General features: G+C 37.6%; 1 protein-coding gene across 2 annotated transcripts in view; it reads left to right on the top strand.

Annotated features, from left to right (window-relative positions):
• Nucleotides 1-17500, top strand: part of LOC133983709 (myelin basic protein-like) — a 45810-nt gene that overhangs the window by 10149 nt on the left and 18161 nt on the right. The window contains exons 2-4 of one of the 2 annotated variants that reach the window (XM_062422879.1): nucleotides 2969-3043; nucleotides 4361-4419; nucleotides 16356-16425. In XM_062422879.1, coding sequence (XP_062278863.1) covers nucleotides 3013-3043; nucleotides 4361-4419; nucleotides 16356-16425 — 160 coding nt within the window. In that variant the 5' untranslated portion in view covers nucleotides 2969-3012. The remainder of the gene's footprint in view (nucleotides 1-2968; nucleotides 3044-4360; nucleotides 4420-16355; nucleotides 16426-17500) is intronic. The other variant, XM_062422880.1, reaches the window with a different exon arrangement.

Consider the following 17500-nt stretch of genomic DNA (forward strand, 5'->3'; position numbering starts at 1 on the left):
GTTAGTCTCTCACTGCATGTTCTTCTCACTTTGTAAATTACAGGGCTTTGGGTTATAGGGGAACCATGTGGGTTTTTATTCTCTGAGTTAAAAAAGTAGTCCTGCTGAGTTGTTATTGCAGCCTGTATCAACCGCCCCCTCCCCTTTTCTGCCTCTCTCACTCTGTTATGCAACAGTCTTTTCTTGCAAGTCCTTGCAGGATCGCAGCTTTGATTGTGTAACATTCGAGAGCGAAACTGGCTCTAAGCCCTCATATTCATACACACAGAATCCTTATAGCGTCTCTCCACGTCCAACAAACATTTGGGCTCTTGGTGAATATCAGTATTATGCTAAACTGATTGCACAGCCACAGGCAATGTAATTGTGTCCCTTGGTTTAATCAGCAGGGAGATTGAGCTTATTTTTGTAGCTACATATTTTTGCTCTCTGGTTTGACTTTACCACAAGCACACTCAGATATGATTCAGCCCATTCTTTGGAGTTCACAAATGCTGGTTAAAAAAAATACAAATTTCTCTATAGAGCTAAGCAATTATTTTCATGAATGGTAACTGATTTATTGGATCAGTACTAGCTTTAGTAGCTTTTAAATTGTGTCACAAATCTCATGGCTTGCAGTTTAATGGAGGTCCAGTGAAGTATAAGCGGTGTGCATTCAGGCATACTAACAATATGTTAGAAAGGTTAGTTGATATGGAAGTTCATTGGAAGTCTATTGAAATGTTTTCTCACAAACTGTGATAGAAATTGGATTCCTTCTCATTGAAATATTGAATGAGATTCCTTGGATTTATAAAATGGATATCCATCCCCTGAGGCCACTGTCTGTCCTTTATCATTGTACTATGCTGACAGGATCATAAAAAGGATGAACGAACTGTCCAGAATCAGTGCTTAAACCAGACTTGTTCTTTTTACCTTTTTTAATGTCTGTAACTGTGGTAGCTTGATTTGATTCTTGACAAATTAATGTGAGTTTGGTTGCTCTTCTTAGCATTTTAGCATTTTAGAAATTTTAGCTCATCTTTAGCTTATTGTTTTAGTTTTATGGCCCACAACTTACCTGTTTTTGTTCACTCTCAGCACTATCATTAACTCTGTTTTCTGTTCTTTTCATTATGTTAGCTGCAATGTTGGTTGCACTGTCGGTTAGCGCCACTGTTTGTTAGCTGCACTGTTCGTTAGCTGCCCAGCAACAAACTAAAGACAGAAAGAGCTAACAACTAGCTACTGAACATTGGAACTTTTAGCTGTTAAAGAGCTGAATATGTACACCAAAGAGCTAAAAGGAGACTAAATATTTAACTTACATTTGAAATGTAGCTGGAAACAAGACTCCAAATGATGCTAATGTTGTTCTGTGCCAGCTGGATGTTTGAATAGGCAATTATTTGTTACTGTAACATGTTCACTCTTATGATGTTTTATGGTGATTATATGTAACATGTTACAGTAACAGGTTGCTCTGTTGCCAATAAGTTGCCCAAAAAATCTAATAATATTGCTTTGAAGTTAACAGTTTTATGCTCAGGGCTGTTAAGTTTCCCTCATTACAAACTTTTTTTCAGATATGGCCGCTTCTCCCCTTAGAGAGGCATCAAGAGAATTTCTAATTATTAAAGACGGGCTCCTAGCGTGTTCTTTGTTGCTAATTATTTTTCTTTGGATGCAGGGCTGTTTACTTTGAGCCATATAACACTGCGATATAAAACTATAAAACTCATGGTAAATCCTGTGCTCCCTGTCCAGAGAACAATGGAAGTAATAACACCCCTCAATAGTTCATCTTTATTCACCGTGGACGCCTGGGAGGCTCTGTGTTAGATTTAATTAACCTGACTTGACCATTTCATAAGGCAAATTATGTATTTAATAGCCTTGTGTGTGTGAACTAGAATGTGCAGTAATGATTATGTCAGTACTTTATTTTTTTTTTACCATATTTGTTCAAAGACTTTATTAACATATTTTGAATCATTTGGACTAATTTACCTGTGATTAAGGAATGTAAAAGGCTTCCATCTTGCATTAATTAAGATCATTTTGCAGCAAAGTTTTATGCCATTGTGCCACATCAACGCAGACCATCAACAGACAAGTAGTGCCCATGCAGTGTTATTAAATGAAGAAAGGTTTGAACAATTATGAAAGTCTTTTGATAGTGAGAAAACGCTCTTAAAAGCCAAAAATGCATGCTGTGATTATTTGAAAGTAAAGGAAAATAGTCCTTCAGTGGAAAGACGATTTTTCCTGGAGTGGTGGGCGCAGGCTGAGATTTTGATTCATGCAAAATTCAGCTCTTGTGTTTGATAAACACAGGCTTTTTCTCACTTGCACCTTCAAGCACATTAATAAATTACAGTTTTTATTCACTTAAGATGGAATCTTTGATTATTTGCATTCATATAGGGATTAAAATTCTTGGTTGGTTGGTTTTATTTTTTTGTGAGACACACACACACACACACACACACACACACACACACACACACACACACACACACACACACACACACACACACACACACACACACACACACACACACACACATATGTCTCCCAATCTCTAGATGGAGAGAACTAGTTCCCTTTTAGCAACTAACATGTCCTTTCAGCACATGTTTGTGCTTTGCAGAGACTTGGCAGAACACCTGTTCTCTGGAGTCATTATATAGTATTGCAGCAGCACTTGAGTGTCGCGTACACAGTTGTCAGAAGCACAGATATTCAGAAATCTGTAATTTAGCGGCACTTTGTATGTTGAAGAAACACTGTTTTATGGTTTATTTATAACCCACAACCAGCCTCACTTAAGTCAGATGGCAGAGCTGCAAATAATTGTGAAGATGACATATGTTATGGTGTTATAAAAAGGTGCTTCCTCTGCTGTGTAGAACTTCGCCAGATTCAAATATAATGACACTATTGAATTATTTACTAATCACTTGCTGGTTGTGTTTTATAGCAGAGGCAAAACAGACCATCAGCACAAAATATTCTAATGAATGAATGAAGGCACAGAAGACTACAACACATACAGGTAGGAAGGCTAACACATTTTTGCTTTTAAAAAATAGGAATAATATCAACATTGTCTATACCTTGTGGGCTGATGGTATAATGTTTACCATGTTCACCATCTTAAGACGCCTTTAGACTGTGTAACAACAAAGGTCGCCTAAGCCTATTGCTTACCCTTATTGTATGTGTATCAAAGCAGCAGCAGGGGTTGTCACACTGTGCAATACAATCTTGATTGCAATCTCAGATTGTTATCTTTGGTTGCAGTTTGACTGGCTGTCAGACCGTTTGATGAATGTCCGGTGAATCATAGAGCTAGGATGTAAGTTGAAAAAAGCATATGAAAGCAGAGACTTGTCATCAGCTTGCGTCATTCATCCTGTTTTGAAAATGCAGCAAAGACACAGTCTTGTCACTTTTTTCTCAATCATTTTGTTTTTGTGTGTGGCCTGGATGTATTAAGAAGAACAAATGTGTTTTCTCCCTAAACTTGATTCAAAAACAGTACTTATGAAATGTTACGGAAGCCAGTGTATTCTATATCAATTGATGTCTTTGTCTAATTGGCTGGTTAGTAGACCTAGTTGGGTCAGAGCAGCAGTCACACTGAACATTTGGTCCAGACTGTCCACAGGTCGCAGGCTGTCTTTGGTGGCCAAAACTCCAATCTAGGACCTCTGTTTTGGATCAACAGCCAAAGACTCCATCATACCTCTCTCACGATCGTCAACTTCAAATTAATTGTCAACTATTTTGATAATTTTTGGAATTATTCTTTAAGAAAAAATTCTCAGAATCCAGCTTCTTGACAGTGATTGACATGTTTTTACTTTTGACACTTTATAGACCAAACTATTTGAGCATTAGGGGCAATAATAGAGTGATAAATTGATCATTGAAAAAAAACTTTAAAAAAAAAGTTTGTTGCAGCCTTAAATCTCATGCTGGCCATAGAAAATAGTCAGGATCACCAAAGTCAGCAGGATTCATTGTCTGTGAACCATTAATGTATATACAAAATTTTGTGCCAATAGATATTTACACGTACATGACCAAAAATCAAGACTAAATGCAATATAAAATAGCAAATATGGACATGTTCAAGAATCACAGTCTTGATCTTAATTGCTAATATCTTCATTTCTCTCCATGCTGTCATTGCCATAAAATAAAGATGGAAATATGCAGTGTTTTTATCTCTGTGTGTGATGTTCCCATTTCACACACTGACTCAGAGGTAGCCATTCTTGCTTAGATAAGGAGGAGTAATCTTCACATATTATGGTGTTAACACTCTTTATCCTGGTGTAAACTCATTCCCTTTTTTGTTTTACAGTCTCTGTCAGCAGCATGGGCCAGCATCTAGGAAAGAGGGAATCACCCACAGACAGCAAGGTAAGATTGACAATTGAGGATTTAACATCTACTTTTATATAAAGAAATAACAGTATCTCGAAAATGTGTGCGTGTTACTATTTTGTTAGGTGTAACATGAGAATGAAGCATGTGTTGGAGAATTTCTTTCAGCCTTATCAGTGTGAAAACGGTCCTTTATCACACGGACTTTGGATTCTGTTGTAGACAAACTGCCAGGCTCCTTCAGTCAAACTGAGTTATTACCTTCACTGAGCTTTTTGTTGAACTATCCACCACTTTAGAGTATGCATGTCTTAAATATCTTTTTATAAAGTGCTTAAACATATAATAAAAAGAAAAGTCCAACTTTACACAAAGATTAAAAATACTAAATTTGTCACAGGTGGTATATTTATACTTTATATAAATAATATATATTTTATATTCTCTAAGGGGGTATCTAGGGTATATTTTTTATGTTCACAAGTGATTTGATTCATTTCTCAGCTGCCTCTGTGTTCTTGGTTACAACTGCTTACTCTTACTTTGAGCACTTGGATCATGAATCCCAGTTTAGTGGTAATCACACTGCCATAGGCACCACTTCATACTCATCTCTCTATTGAGAAGCAGCAATCTATGAATAATGTATTGGTCGTGCAGAGTAGAGAAGTGAAGAGGTGGAAATGACTTTGCAAATGCCGAAATGATGACTTTTCCTGCAGGTTGTTGTTAGGTTTATATCGATCTATTATTTTCATGTAAAGGTTAAATTACTGCAGGAACATCATGTCCGCTGCAAATTAAGAAAATAATATTCTGCTTAGTTATTACTAAAAGCTGTTGAAAACCATATATAGTTTTAAAATAAGTGGTTTTCTCTTTTGCAGATGAAAATAAATTAGCAAAACTGGGGTTATCAGCTTATTTTTTTAACTGCTTCTGCATTGATCAGTTGCAAAAAAGTTTGAGATAATATTTTGCACACGATTGATTTGCTGCAACCATCAACATCCCACTCTTAATTAAGCTGTGTTGCCATGGTAATATCTAATGCATGATGAGTTTCCATGGCTCTTCTGCGTCGCCCTATAATAACCCCTTGAAACCACAAGCTTCGTCGTAACAGTGCTCCACGAGAGAGCCCATTTGAACCTGAAAGAGTAAATAGATAGTCGTGTGCATCAAGGCTGACACTAAACCCTCTCTCTGTCCACGTCTCATTTACCCATTTGCTTTGGCTGAGCTATCATCAGGCCTCTTTTCAGCTACAGTAGCTTCCACCCTCAAAGTTCAGCGGTCTGACATTAATAATTAATCATCCATGCACTTCAACAGCATCAAAAAACTGCCATGATGCCCGAATTCCATCTAGAAACAGTTTTTCTATGAGAAGTGCAGAAATGGTAGGTTGTGGGTATGAAATGTTGGTTTATGGGTAGTGCTTGCTGCAGTTACAGGACTTTGTTCTGTCAGCTGAAATGTAGGTATGGCCACCCTTCAGTGATTATTGCACTTGAAAGCAACAGGATGGATCAGTGAGTTTTAACACTGAGGTAGAAAAATAAATCCTTTGAACAGAAAGTATAGTTACATATGACATAAGTCTTAATGTCTAGTGGCAAGTTAAGGGAGTCTCTTCTTCTGTAGACCTTACAACAAACAAAGTCGTCAAGCACCTCACAATAGAAATGATTTGCCTTCAATAGTTCGGTAGTTAAATAGAGTTGGAAGAATTTTTTTGACTAATCTTTTTGCTGTACAAGTGCAGACATTACAGGCCAGACATTTCCTATATGCTGAATGTGAAAGGATCAGACTTAAACTGGGGCAGTAATGTAATTTAATGACATCATGTTATTAACCCCAACCTTGCTTAAGTCAATTTGTCACAGCTTTTCAAAATTACAGTAGATATAATGAGTTTGAGCCATTACAGGTGAAGCTGCAATCAGATTTGAAGAGGAAGTGAGCTTGCTAAGAGTAGACATAGACCATACTGTAAGCAAGGACAGGGGGGGAATAAAAGAGGGGGGTGGTGTCGGTGAAAATATTGGATTGGATTGACTTTATTGTCCCCTAGGGGCAATTTGATTTACAAACACTAGTCAACACAACAATACACATCATATACAATAAATTAAAAAAAGATATAAATACATGTAATAAGTATACAGTTGATGTCATTATAATAAAGTTGCAGTGAGCTATAAAAGCACCAATACTCCATAAATCTTGTGTGCAATAGCAACTAGGCCTACAGCTTATTTAAGAACCCAACCGCCATGGGAACAACTGATCTCAGATATCTGTTTGATTTGGCCCATATAGGGAAAGTTTACCTCCTCCCTGATGGCTGGAGTAGAAACTCTGCATGAAGAGGGTGTTCAGGGTCCACTAGGCACAATCCTTCACATTGGTGCCAGTGGTCTGACGTGAAATTTAACAATCTTTCCCAGCCTATTTTTATTAATCATACTGAGTTTGCCGAACAAACAAATCATTGCAAAAGTTATAACTGACTCAATAAAAAAAAAGATTAAAACACTTTCAATAGTGATTCGTCAACATTTAAACCTAACCCTAACCCTCAATGTTCTCAAGAAAAACTTCTCTCTCTTTTTGCAGATTGACTCAAAAGTAATTATGTCAAGGTAACAAGGTACCTATATTGCTTTTCTGTCTCCGCAACTATTCCAATGATAAAAGTAGGTGCCATGACAGGAGGGTTTCAGTGAAAGTCAATAAGTGTCTCTTTTGTCTTAGAGACATTGAGTTGCAAATATGAGTCATCACGTCATTTGATGAAATTATCCAAGGCTGGGCTATAGCCCGTCTCATGGTCTTGCGGGAAGCTGACAGTCACGAATTATTAACCTTGACTCGAAGGTTAATATATTTCAGAATGCCAAACAAAGCATAAGCATACATGCGTCTTCTTGCCTTCTACAATAGGTGTCAAACAACAAAATCCAGCAATGTTTCTGTGGCATTCTCTATTGAATTGGTGTGGGTCAATTATGCTCTGTGTCATAGTCAGTAAGCTCCTCTTCACAATTTGTTCAAGATCTTTCATAACTAATGATGTTAGCTCCACGGGGCAATAATCATCCAACACCTTTGCTGATGGAACCTTGGCCCCTAGAACAAAAATGGATTCTTTCCATGACATGGGAACGTTATTCTGTGATAAGGAGAGCTGGAAAGTAAATGTGAAAATGCCACACAAGAACAAAGCGCAGTTTTTAAGTCAGTCATATGACTTTTCCTCATATTTGTCTGTTTAAAGAGTTCTCGAGACATCCATTTCATCAATCTAAATCTGACTGCCCCCTGAAACAACTCTATATTCGGCCAGTTCATCTTTAAAATTATGGGATTCAAACCTCAAGGAAAAGTGGTTTAACTCCTCTGCCATAACAGAATCAGCCTTATCAGGCTTAAACAACCCATTTTTCTTGTCCTTGTCCTGAATTCCCACCATAGATTTGATTCCCCTCCAGGCTGAGCAAGAATTGCCATTCTCAAGTTCATCCTTGTCTTTAAACCAGATTTTGGCCAGCATTATTTCCTTTTCACCAACTTTTGAGCATCTCTTTGTTCGTGAATGTCAGTATTCTTGAGGGAATTACTGACTCAGGACTTATTATTTGGATACAATGTCATTGTCTTCCTATGAATAATCATTTGCTCACAGAAGGTAATGTAGCTCAATACAGTGAAAGTTAGTAAATCTAAGTCAGTACAAGAATCTTTAAAAACATCCCAGTCTATACTGTGAAAACAGCCATTCAGTTCATGAATCAGTTCATTCAAAGGGGAGCCCAAACCAGCGGGGAGGATGATGGCTCAGCCTACAGATGATTTGTTTCCTTTGCCTGCAAAGCACACTCTGGAGATGGAAGAGCAGGAGACAGAAAAGTGGATTAATTTGTCAAAAGTGAAGCGGCCAGGATAGGCATCAGGGTAGCGTGTCGCACTAAGACAGCATAGTTTATTTAGCTTGATAATTATGTTTTATATCTCTCCATATCTATCATTTGTTTTCCCCCCTTCCTTTTGGCTTGATTATGGTGACATCAAAGTCAATTTAATGGTCTGGCAAAACAGCCAGTTGTCATAGTGACAGTCAAACAGGAACAGAGCGTGACAGAGTAAGGCAGGTTGTGTTTAGGTGCTGTTGTCTGAGTCGTGATCCCTCTCCCAATCCTTTATCATTACAGGAAGGGTGAAATGTACCCATGCCTCTTTTGTCACACCTCAACAGTGGCTCTGACAAAATGTCTCTCTTTAAGCAATCTCAAATGTTCACAGCGCTGATATTTCAGAGCTTTAAAACTCACTTACAGTATTAAAACACTGTCCTGCTCTTCAATGCTTTGGATAGTTTTTGCCAGAGTAGAAACAGAGAATCCAAATATTTCTACTCTGGTTAGTGCACACTATAATAGTTTTTGAACAAGTAAAATCCCCAAAGCACTTTAAATTAGGACCACAGCATGTTTCCATTCATAGGAGAGGAAATAAAAGGATAACAAGGAAACCTTGCTTCTGTTTCTTTGGATGCTGTGTATTCAATACTGAATTACAGACAGAGGCGCATAGCATAGTATGCTCAGATCTAGCCAGATTGAGTTGCCACTGCATGCAAAGCCTCCAACTTCTTCAATAAATAATATAAGAGGTAGACATTCACTTTGACTGCATGTCTACAAATATTTTTCATTACAGTCATTTTTCATTTTGTACGATCGTACTCTCTGGACTCACACTAAAGGGAACAAAATGCCACTAACAATACATAAAAACTACTTAAAAAAACTCTTCTTGCAATGCGTTTTGAATTTCTAGCCTAACTGTGTTCTTTATGCAGATAACTGGTAAATGATAGACCATGAGACACATCATGTTGAGATATTTCCTCCTTAGCTACAGTGAAACAAATTGATTTGTCTGCTATCTCAGATATCAGCACACATCAGGATGGGGCATCAAGTAGGGATGCAAGATTATTATGAATTAATTTGTTTCATAACACTACAGATGGATAAAATTATGAGTACTTTTTAATTAGAGGTTTTAATGTATTTTTTCCCCATATGTTATTTGTTGGCTTTTGCTTTAACTGTTTCTTATTATTAATGAAAGATTAAGATGAACATTGCTGATCAATAGGGGAAAATATTACTAATGTGGATATATGGTTACAGTTTAATAAAAATCTCATTTTACAAGTACAATAGGCAGTCTTCCTCTTACATTAAACTAAATCCAACACATGACGCCTGCTGTAAACCCAGTCTGTTGCTGCTGATTATTATAATTTTTTACAAAAAACACTAAAACTGGATAAGTGCATTTCAGTCATGTTAAGGGCCTACTTATGGGTATTTTTGATGATACCTGTAAATGTTTGACTTCTGTTTGATTAATACTTCTACTTTTTGATTAATAAATGTTTTACTTGTAATTGTTTTACTTCTGTTTGATTAGTTAGTCATTCTTCTTTTCTTCATTTTTTCTTCCCTTTTTTGTCACGAACCCTCCTTCTCCCCTTTCAAGTGTTGTCATTGTGTCATTATTAATAAGTTCTTAATGGCTTGCCTGGTAAAGTAAAGGTTTAAGGTTTTTTTTCTGGTGGGGCAGTTATTAATTACTAAAATGCAGTTAATTAAATCCCATGCTATAATGCTGGAAGTCTATAAGATCCTAGTCTTTTACACCTGGCATATTTAACTATCATACCAGCATTTCCTCAACACAGAGGGCATGAAGCAACAGGATGTAAATGGTTGCACCGAAGCTCTTGAGGGGATTACATGCTGTTTTGGTCAGCTGTAATTTATTAAAGGTGCAATACTTCTTTTCTTGCTTTGCTGTTGGTTTAGGTCGAACCGAACTCATACCTCTCTGCTAGTTCTTGATTGTAAGTGACACTTACTTAATTCCGTACCAACTCAATGGGTTAGTACTTGGATGGAAATTCCACCTGGGAATACCAGTAAGTTTAGGGGCAGCTGGGGCTCAGGAGGTAGAGTGGGTCATCCACTAATGGGAAGATCAGCAGTACGATTCCCAGCTCCTCTATTCTGCATGTCAAAGTTACCTTGGCTAAAATGTACAACCCCATATTACTCCTGAGGGTGTCACCAGTGGTGTGTGAATGTGCATTAGATTAGATCCTGATAATCAGGTTTTTACCTTGCATGGCAGCCTCAACCATTAGTGTTTGAATATGTGCGCAAATGGGTGAATGTTGATGTGTATTGTGCTATGAGTAGTTGTTTGAAGACCAGAAAGGCGCTACATAAATGCAGCCCATTCCATCCCATGTGACTTGCCACAAAAGTAATGATTTTTTAGTTATTTCTTAGTTATTACTTAGTGTATTACTTTCACTTGAGCTTATATAGCTGGATGGTGATCTCGAAGACGTTGCATTGAGTTTGAGGTGTTGGATCGTCGGATCGCAGTGGCAAGTTTTACAAATTGGAGCTCCGTCATCATGAACAGCCCTGGCCATTCTTTATGTATCCGAAATATTCTCACACTGAAGATTTAAGGTGTATTTTTGATCGGTACAAAGCTTCAATGTTGGATCCGTCAGTCATTGTCAGGACATGGCTCCTTTAGCTAATGTGGCCCCCTTCAAACTATGTATATTTGTACTGTATATTTGACCCCTGTTTCCTAATTCAAGTTCAATATATGCATATGTTGTTGTTTTTTAATTGATAGCTAATTCTAATTATTACATTTCCAGAAAAGTTTAATGTTTTAGTGCACTGATGTCATTTTATATGATAAAGTTTATTGTTAAACTGTAAAATATCATACCTTCATACATTGCAGTTGAGGGATCATTACAAAAATACTATAATCTATACATGTAATATTATCAGCCAATATATTGTTCAAATTCAGTATCGGTCAGGCCCCACTTCAAACACAACTAATGAGTCTCTCTCATGATGACATGTGTAACTCTGTGTACCTGAATTTGTTGTAGCATTGCTAATTGCTGCATCCCTAGTATCAAGGCCTTAAGAATGATCATTTTCTACTGATGCTGAACAATCAGAAATAAATCCATCGCAGAATAGACGGCAATGTGAATTTCTCTACTGATAATAAACTCAATAGACCAAAGAGCAGTGCAACTAAAGGGGCACAGTAACTTTCAACTAGACTGGAAAAACAACTCAAAATTGCAACCATCATAAGCTCTGTCCATCTACAACTCAATGTAACTATTTGCACATCCTCAGATGGTGTCGCAAGTCATTTTGGGAAATGTAAGAAATTGGTAACAGAAAAATAATTAGTTGAGATTCACTTTATTTAGAGAAACACAAGAAAATCTCTAACTGAAGGAGAATTAGATAGGCAAACAAAGGAGGGGGCAACAATACATTAATACACTTGTTACCAAATACTTTGCATTACTACTGTATGCATCATACTGGACTGTATTGATGAGTAACTGATGGTATCTGAGGGTGACTTTTGTCTTAACTTAAGTGTGTTCACCTTACTGCCCCCAAGTAAGAAATGTAGGTGAAGGTGTTTGCCAGGTCACAGGCATGTCATGTTGGTCTGTTTTCCTTTTTTAACAGTTTAAATTAAAAGTTACTGCTCTTTTTCAGAATTGTCAGAAAACCAGTGACTACAAAGGAGATTTGAATTAAATACTGAACACTGTCACAGACTTGGTTGCACCAGATGGAATTAAAAGTAACAAGTGAGACATACCTGATTAAATCCTGTAGAAAAGGGGCTTTAGATTATAAATGTGAAGGAGTTAATCCATGCTGTACAGAGACTCTATGTACAGCTCAGAATCAAACAATTACATCTTTGTCATTCCTCCTTTCTTTTCTTTTGCTACTTTGTATCTGATTTTGTTAAAGTCCTCTTACTGAAACTGCTGAATTGAGGACTGAAGTCTCCAGATGAGGGAGCTTGAGTCTCAGCTAGAGGACCACCAGCCTTCAGGAACTATCAGATCTACCATTGTGCTCAATTAGAGCGCTGCATTGTGATCAGCCCAACAGGCTTGTTCCTGTCTGTGCTGTTCCTCTGTGTAAGATCTGACCACAGAAACAGTCACATCTGAATCATAATCTCAATTAATCTGCACTCTTCCCATTCAGCTGATGTCAAGTTTGCACACGTTTTTACACTCGCAAACCTTTAGTAAATCAGGTCCATAGTCAGTAGCTGGAACATTTACATTAAAACAGTGTTTTAGAGCTCAAGTTCCAATTCAGGTGATTGACTATGCATATATTCATGCTTGGATTGGATAAAATATGTAACTAAACCATAAATCTAATCGCCCAACTGCAGAGAAGAAGAGGAACTTGGATTCCTTTGAAAGTCTCAAATAAACCGAACCCTGAAAGGTGTTCAAGTCACTGCTCTCTTCTCCCCTCTCTGTACTCCAATGTAAGGAGTACTTGGACATATTGCACCCCATCCAGTACTCTCCAATTGAATGGGCATCACTGGGCTGAGTGGAGCTGAAAAGCAACCATCATGGCTAAGGGTGGTGGTCTAAGGCACCTGTCAAATAAATAAGTATTCTCATAAATAAGGTACTCACAAACATAGCCTTCATATGTTTTAAGCAGTAAAAAATCTAAATAGTGAAGACACAACAGCAGCATTTCATAATACACTTGACGATAATTTTCTTTTGTAATTCACCGTTCACTTAACCCTGCCACCTACTGTTCTGTTGCTACACCTGTCAAGCTTTCTTTTCTCACATTCTCAAAAACGTGGCATATTTACCACTCCAAATTCACTCAGTGTTTTTTGAAACAATGGGTACTTGACTTTATACAGAGGTAGACAAAAGCTGGCTTGTCATTTCAAGCTAAAATGACTGACCAGCTGTTTCTAGTAGATTTTATCAGCTGTTGGTAGGTAGGTAGTTACACCTCATATATTCCATTAATTGCACTTCTGTGTTTTTGGTTTGGGAAAGGCAAAAAAGGACAACTTTATTTTCAGTACAGTCCCATGCACATTGGTTTGGCCTGTGAGTTGCTAAGCTGTGATTGGACAATCATTGTAAGAGACTGGTCAATCCTGGCACAATTAGTAAGTCTGAACGTCACTAGGTGAGGGCAGAGAATGGTAGGAAGCTCTCAGGAAAACATGGATAATTGGCAAGTGTGATCCTAATTGAGGTGCTTTCCTGATCTGCTTTACATGCCCCGGGGTCAGGTGATGCTTCACTGTCTCTATCACTCACGTCTATGGAAGCTCAACAAGAGCTATATTTAATAAGCCACCAGTGGCGAGTAGGTGTGAAGTCACACTGGCAGCTGCTGAGCAAGGACAACATCGAACAAATTGCCCAGATATATTTTTTTCTCTTTTCTATTTCCTCCTACCAGGAGATGTGTTAATAATCAGGGCCAGATATGGTAGAGGAGAATGGAGTAATCATGTTGGTAGTAACAAGCTAATGGTAGTATGTACCCTGCAGTTAGAGTTGAAAGCTGGGTGTTTGAGGAAAATATTCCATTTAAAATGCCTAAAATATCCACTCCACTAAATTATATGAAAGGAGAAAAACAGTGTTCGTATTTGACGATTTCACTTATGTTAAGGTACACTTATGTCAAGGTTTGTTTTTTTTTTCTAAAATTCAAAAAGGACCAAAACCTCCAAAATGTGCAGGTCACGTCATATGAGCCTCAGCATCCAAAGAAATCAGTGCAGCAAACATCATTCCCTAATTCCTGGAATCTGTATTTGTTTGCATTGCACATTTTCGGCACTTACAAAAAGTGCAAGGCTGAAGAGAGAGATAAGACAGCTGTGTCTATTCATGTGGGTGTACATGGACAAAATCCAACTAAGGCTGAATGCTGAATGCTTTAATGACGGAAATAAAATGTTGATGCCAGAATGTAGGAACGCAGTGATAAAGTGTATCAATCCACAAACATCCTTGTGCATTTTGTCTTTCCTTTCTTATTCTCTGTCTCTGTCTGTTGCTTTCATGTTGCTCCCATTGGTTGAGCGACTTCAACAATGTTAACCTGATCAGCCTTTGAGCATCCATCTGTTTGGCCATTGTGTTCATTATCTCAGATGCCACAGATCAGATCCTGCATTTTCCAAACTTCTAAGAATGTTACATGTAAAAATGCTCTCAGGAGACAATTTAGGAGCAAAGAAAGTTCTTTCCTAAAAGTTCAGAACAAACATTTTTCAAGCATCTTACGCTCATACCTACATCTAAGCTTGAGAGTAACAGTTAAGAGCAGCTCTCAAGCGATCACATAATTAGTAGACTAAAACTACCCTATTCTCAATACATAATGTGTTAGATAACATATCATTCATCATTGACCAAATTTATTTTATGGTCATTCTAAAGCATGTCTTTGTACTGCAGTCATCGAGGATCTCTTCTAATCAACATAGGAGACCTTTGCTCTTACATACTTCTCTTTCTTCTAATTTGAATCAGTTGAGTGTGCTGTATTGGCATGAGACCAGTATTGCCACCTGGTCAAGCTATATCAACCCCTGTATACACTTACATATAATTGTCTAAAATCTATAATTGAATCTGGATCTCTTCATATCAAAACTATTAACATAATTTCTTTACATAGTTTAAAGGACAAAGAGCATTTAAAAAGCATGGCACTCGTTGACCTTTAAGTGATTTGCATTTGTAAGTGCTTGCTCACCACACTTGTACACCTCCCCACAGCTGACAGGACTGTGACACAGTCGCACTTCTCTGTATTCTCATTTAATGTTGAGCAGTGTGCCCACAGTTTTTGAATGCTTGTGTTGGTTCCCTATGCTGGCAAATCCACTCAGAAGTGGAGATCGGGTTGTAAGTTGTACATTGTTGTTGGGGATGAGGAGGGTATTCAGAAGAGGGTATATTCAAGGTGCAGATATTTTATGCCTTTGGAGCCAGTTTCTTAAAAGAAACAAGTAACCTCCTGTTGTGATGAACGGCTAAAGAAATAAACAAGACACAGGGACTTGTTTGAAGGTCCATGGGAGATGAGTTGATGATGACCCAGTGCCTCAGGAGGGTATAACAGTTCAGCCTGCATGATGCTTCAATTTTAAGCTCCTGCATTCAAACAGACAAGCAGGCAATCCTTGTTTTTAATTGAATCAAATATTTTTTTGATCAAGATATGTGACAAATCAATCCCAGCAGGAGAGATTCACAGCAGCATGTGTTATGAACTGTTCATTCAGTAACAAGAGGTTTGAATCTTCAATTCTTTGCAGATTATCTCCATTCTCTGAACATGCTTATAGCAATCTGTTCAATTCAACCAAATGACACAGGTTTGAACATGTTAGTCACAGACTGATTCTGTAGGGGTTCATTTTTGGTTGGAATGTAATCCTGCCTCGATTTTGAACCAACCTAATGCCCAAAAGGGATGTGCAAGTTAAGGATGTGCTTAGGATGTGGATGAGCTAAATCAACAGCTACAGCAGCTGGCTGGAGAATCAGTTAAGGTCCAACCTGGACTATGTTGCCTTCTTGATGTTTTGAGTGAAAACGAACAAGTGAAAGCTAAATAAAAACAAATAAATACATCACAAGCATAATCTAGGTAGCCTGAATCTTTCTTTTCACTTGCTTAACAGAATAAATTCTTTGTAAAAATCCTGATTAATACAGCTGATGAAACGTATAGATTTTAGAGTTAAGATCAAAATGGTCAAATCCCAGTATGTGCAGTATGTAATGTGATTTAAAAAATTGTAGCACCTTCTTTTGAATGTTAAATGAAGAGGTCTGAGTGTAGATCTCCTGTAATTATAAAGCTAAAAGCCTAAATATAAGCAGCTATCTCTCTCTCTGCATCTCCCCCACACTGTCTCTCTCGTTCTGTTGGTCTGTCTCTGCTCTGTTGCCATGGCACCTCAGCGCCTCACCTCTTCAATCTGTTTTTGTGTTCCTATTAAAGGCTTCGTCACCTGAACCCGAAGAAGAGCAGATAACAGCAGCAGAACCTGAATCACAAGATGAAGTGTTTGGTAAGAGGTTAAACTACATCTTTCAATTTTCATTTACATTCATGTTAACATTTGGAATTTGCTTTCCTATACAAAACATCTGGCATACAAAATGTGTTTTTAAATGTTTGATATACTATGTTTTTATGTTTGTAGGTTTTATATAATTAGAGTTAGTATGATCCGTGAAATCCATCACTATAGAACAGACTGTTGCCCTCAGAAACTCCAACATCATCAACAGAATGAAAATAGATTGCAAAATGTCTCAAGTGTGATTGCCGTTTCCTCACTTATCAGCATCAGGGGAACCATGATATTACTATAGACCCCCTGGGCTACGGACGTGTGGGAGTCTCCCTCATCCTCCTACCAGTTCCAAGCACACCTCCCTTCACAATATGCCAAAACAACATTCATTTAGTACAATCAATGGACAGACATAAATAGTAAATGGAGTGCATTCCTAATCAGTAAACTGAATATTAAGGCAAGATAAGGCAATACATCAGTATCACTTCGTTAACCATTTGAAATTGTGTGCTGAGTAAGATGCATTTACTTCTTGTTATTTTTAATGTGGGAAATAAAATGTATAGATAAGCAGTGCAGTAGATTTTATACCATTATTTTGAGTCAAAAAAAATTGGCCCATATTCCCATTAAACTTAACCTGCTCTGTCACTGTGGACACACACCATGCAGGAACATACCTTGTGTAAAAACTGTGTACTGGTGCACTTCCAGTTGCCACCAGATTTGAGCAGTTTCATCTGTTTTAAACTGTGACCATCAGTGTGGGATGCAGCAATGAGATGCTGCATTTCCTTTCAAACAAGCATTTAAAGAGATTTTTCAGAAATAATAAATTATGTTTCCTTAATGCAACATATTAAAGACACTGATAACACAATTTGACTAATTGTGTATAAAACATAGGCTGAATGACTGATACGCCATAGTGGATAGTAGCCTAAATGTTTTTTTTGTTCAAATTAATGTCCTGTCAGGCCCAAAGCTTAAGCCCTGATAAGCCTGTGCATTAAGGTGTCATTGATCAGCATGCAGTTCCTACAGGTAAAACCTTATAGGGTGT

This window comes from Scomber scombrus, chromosome 7 (genome assembly GCF_963691925.1).
Source record: "Scomber scombrus chromosome 7, fScoSco1.1, whole genome shotgun sequence".
Classification (NCBI taxonomy): domain Eukaryota; kingdom Metazoa; phylum Chordata; class Actinopteri; order Scombriformes; family Scombridae; genus Scomber; species Scomber scombrus.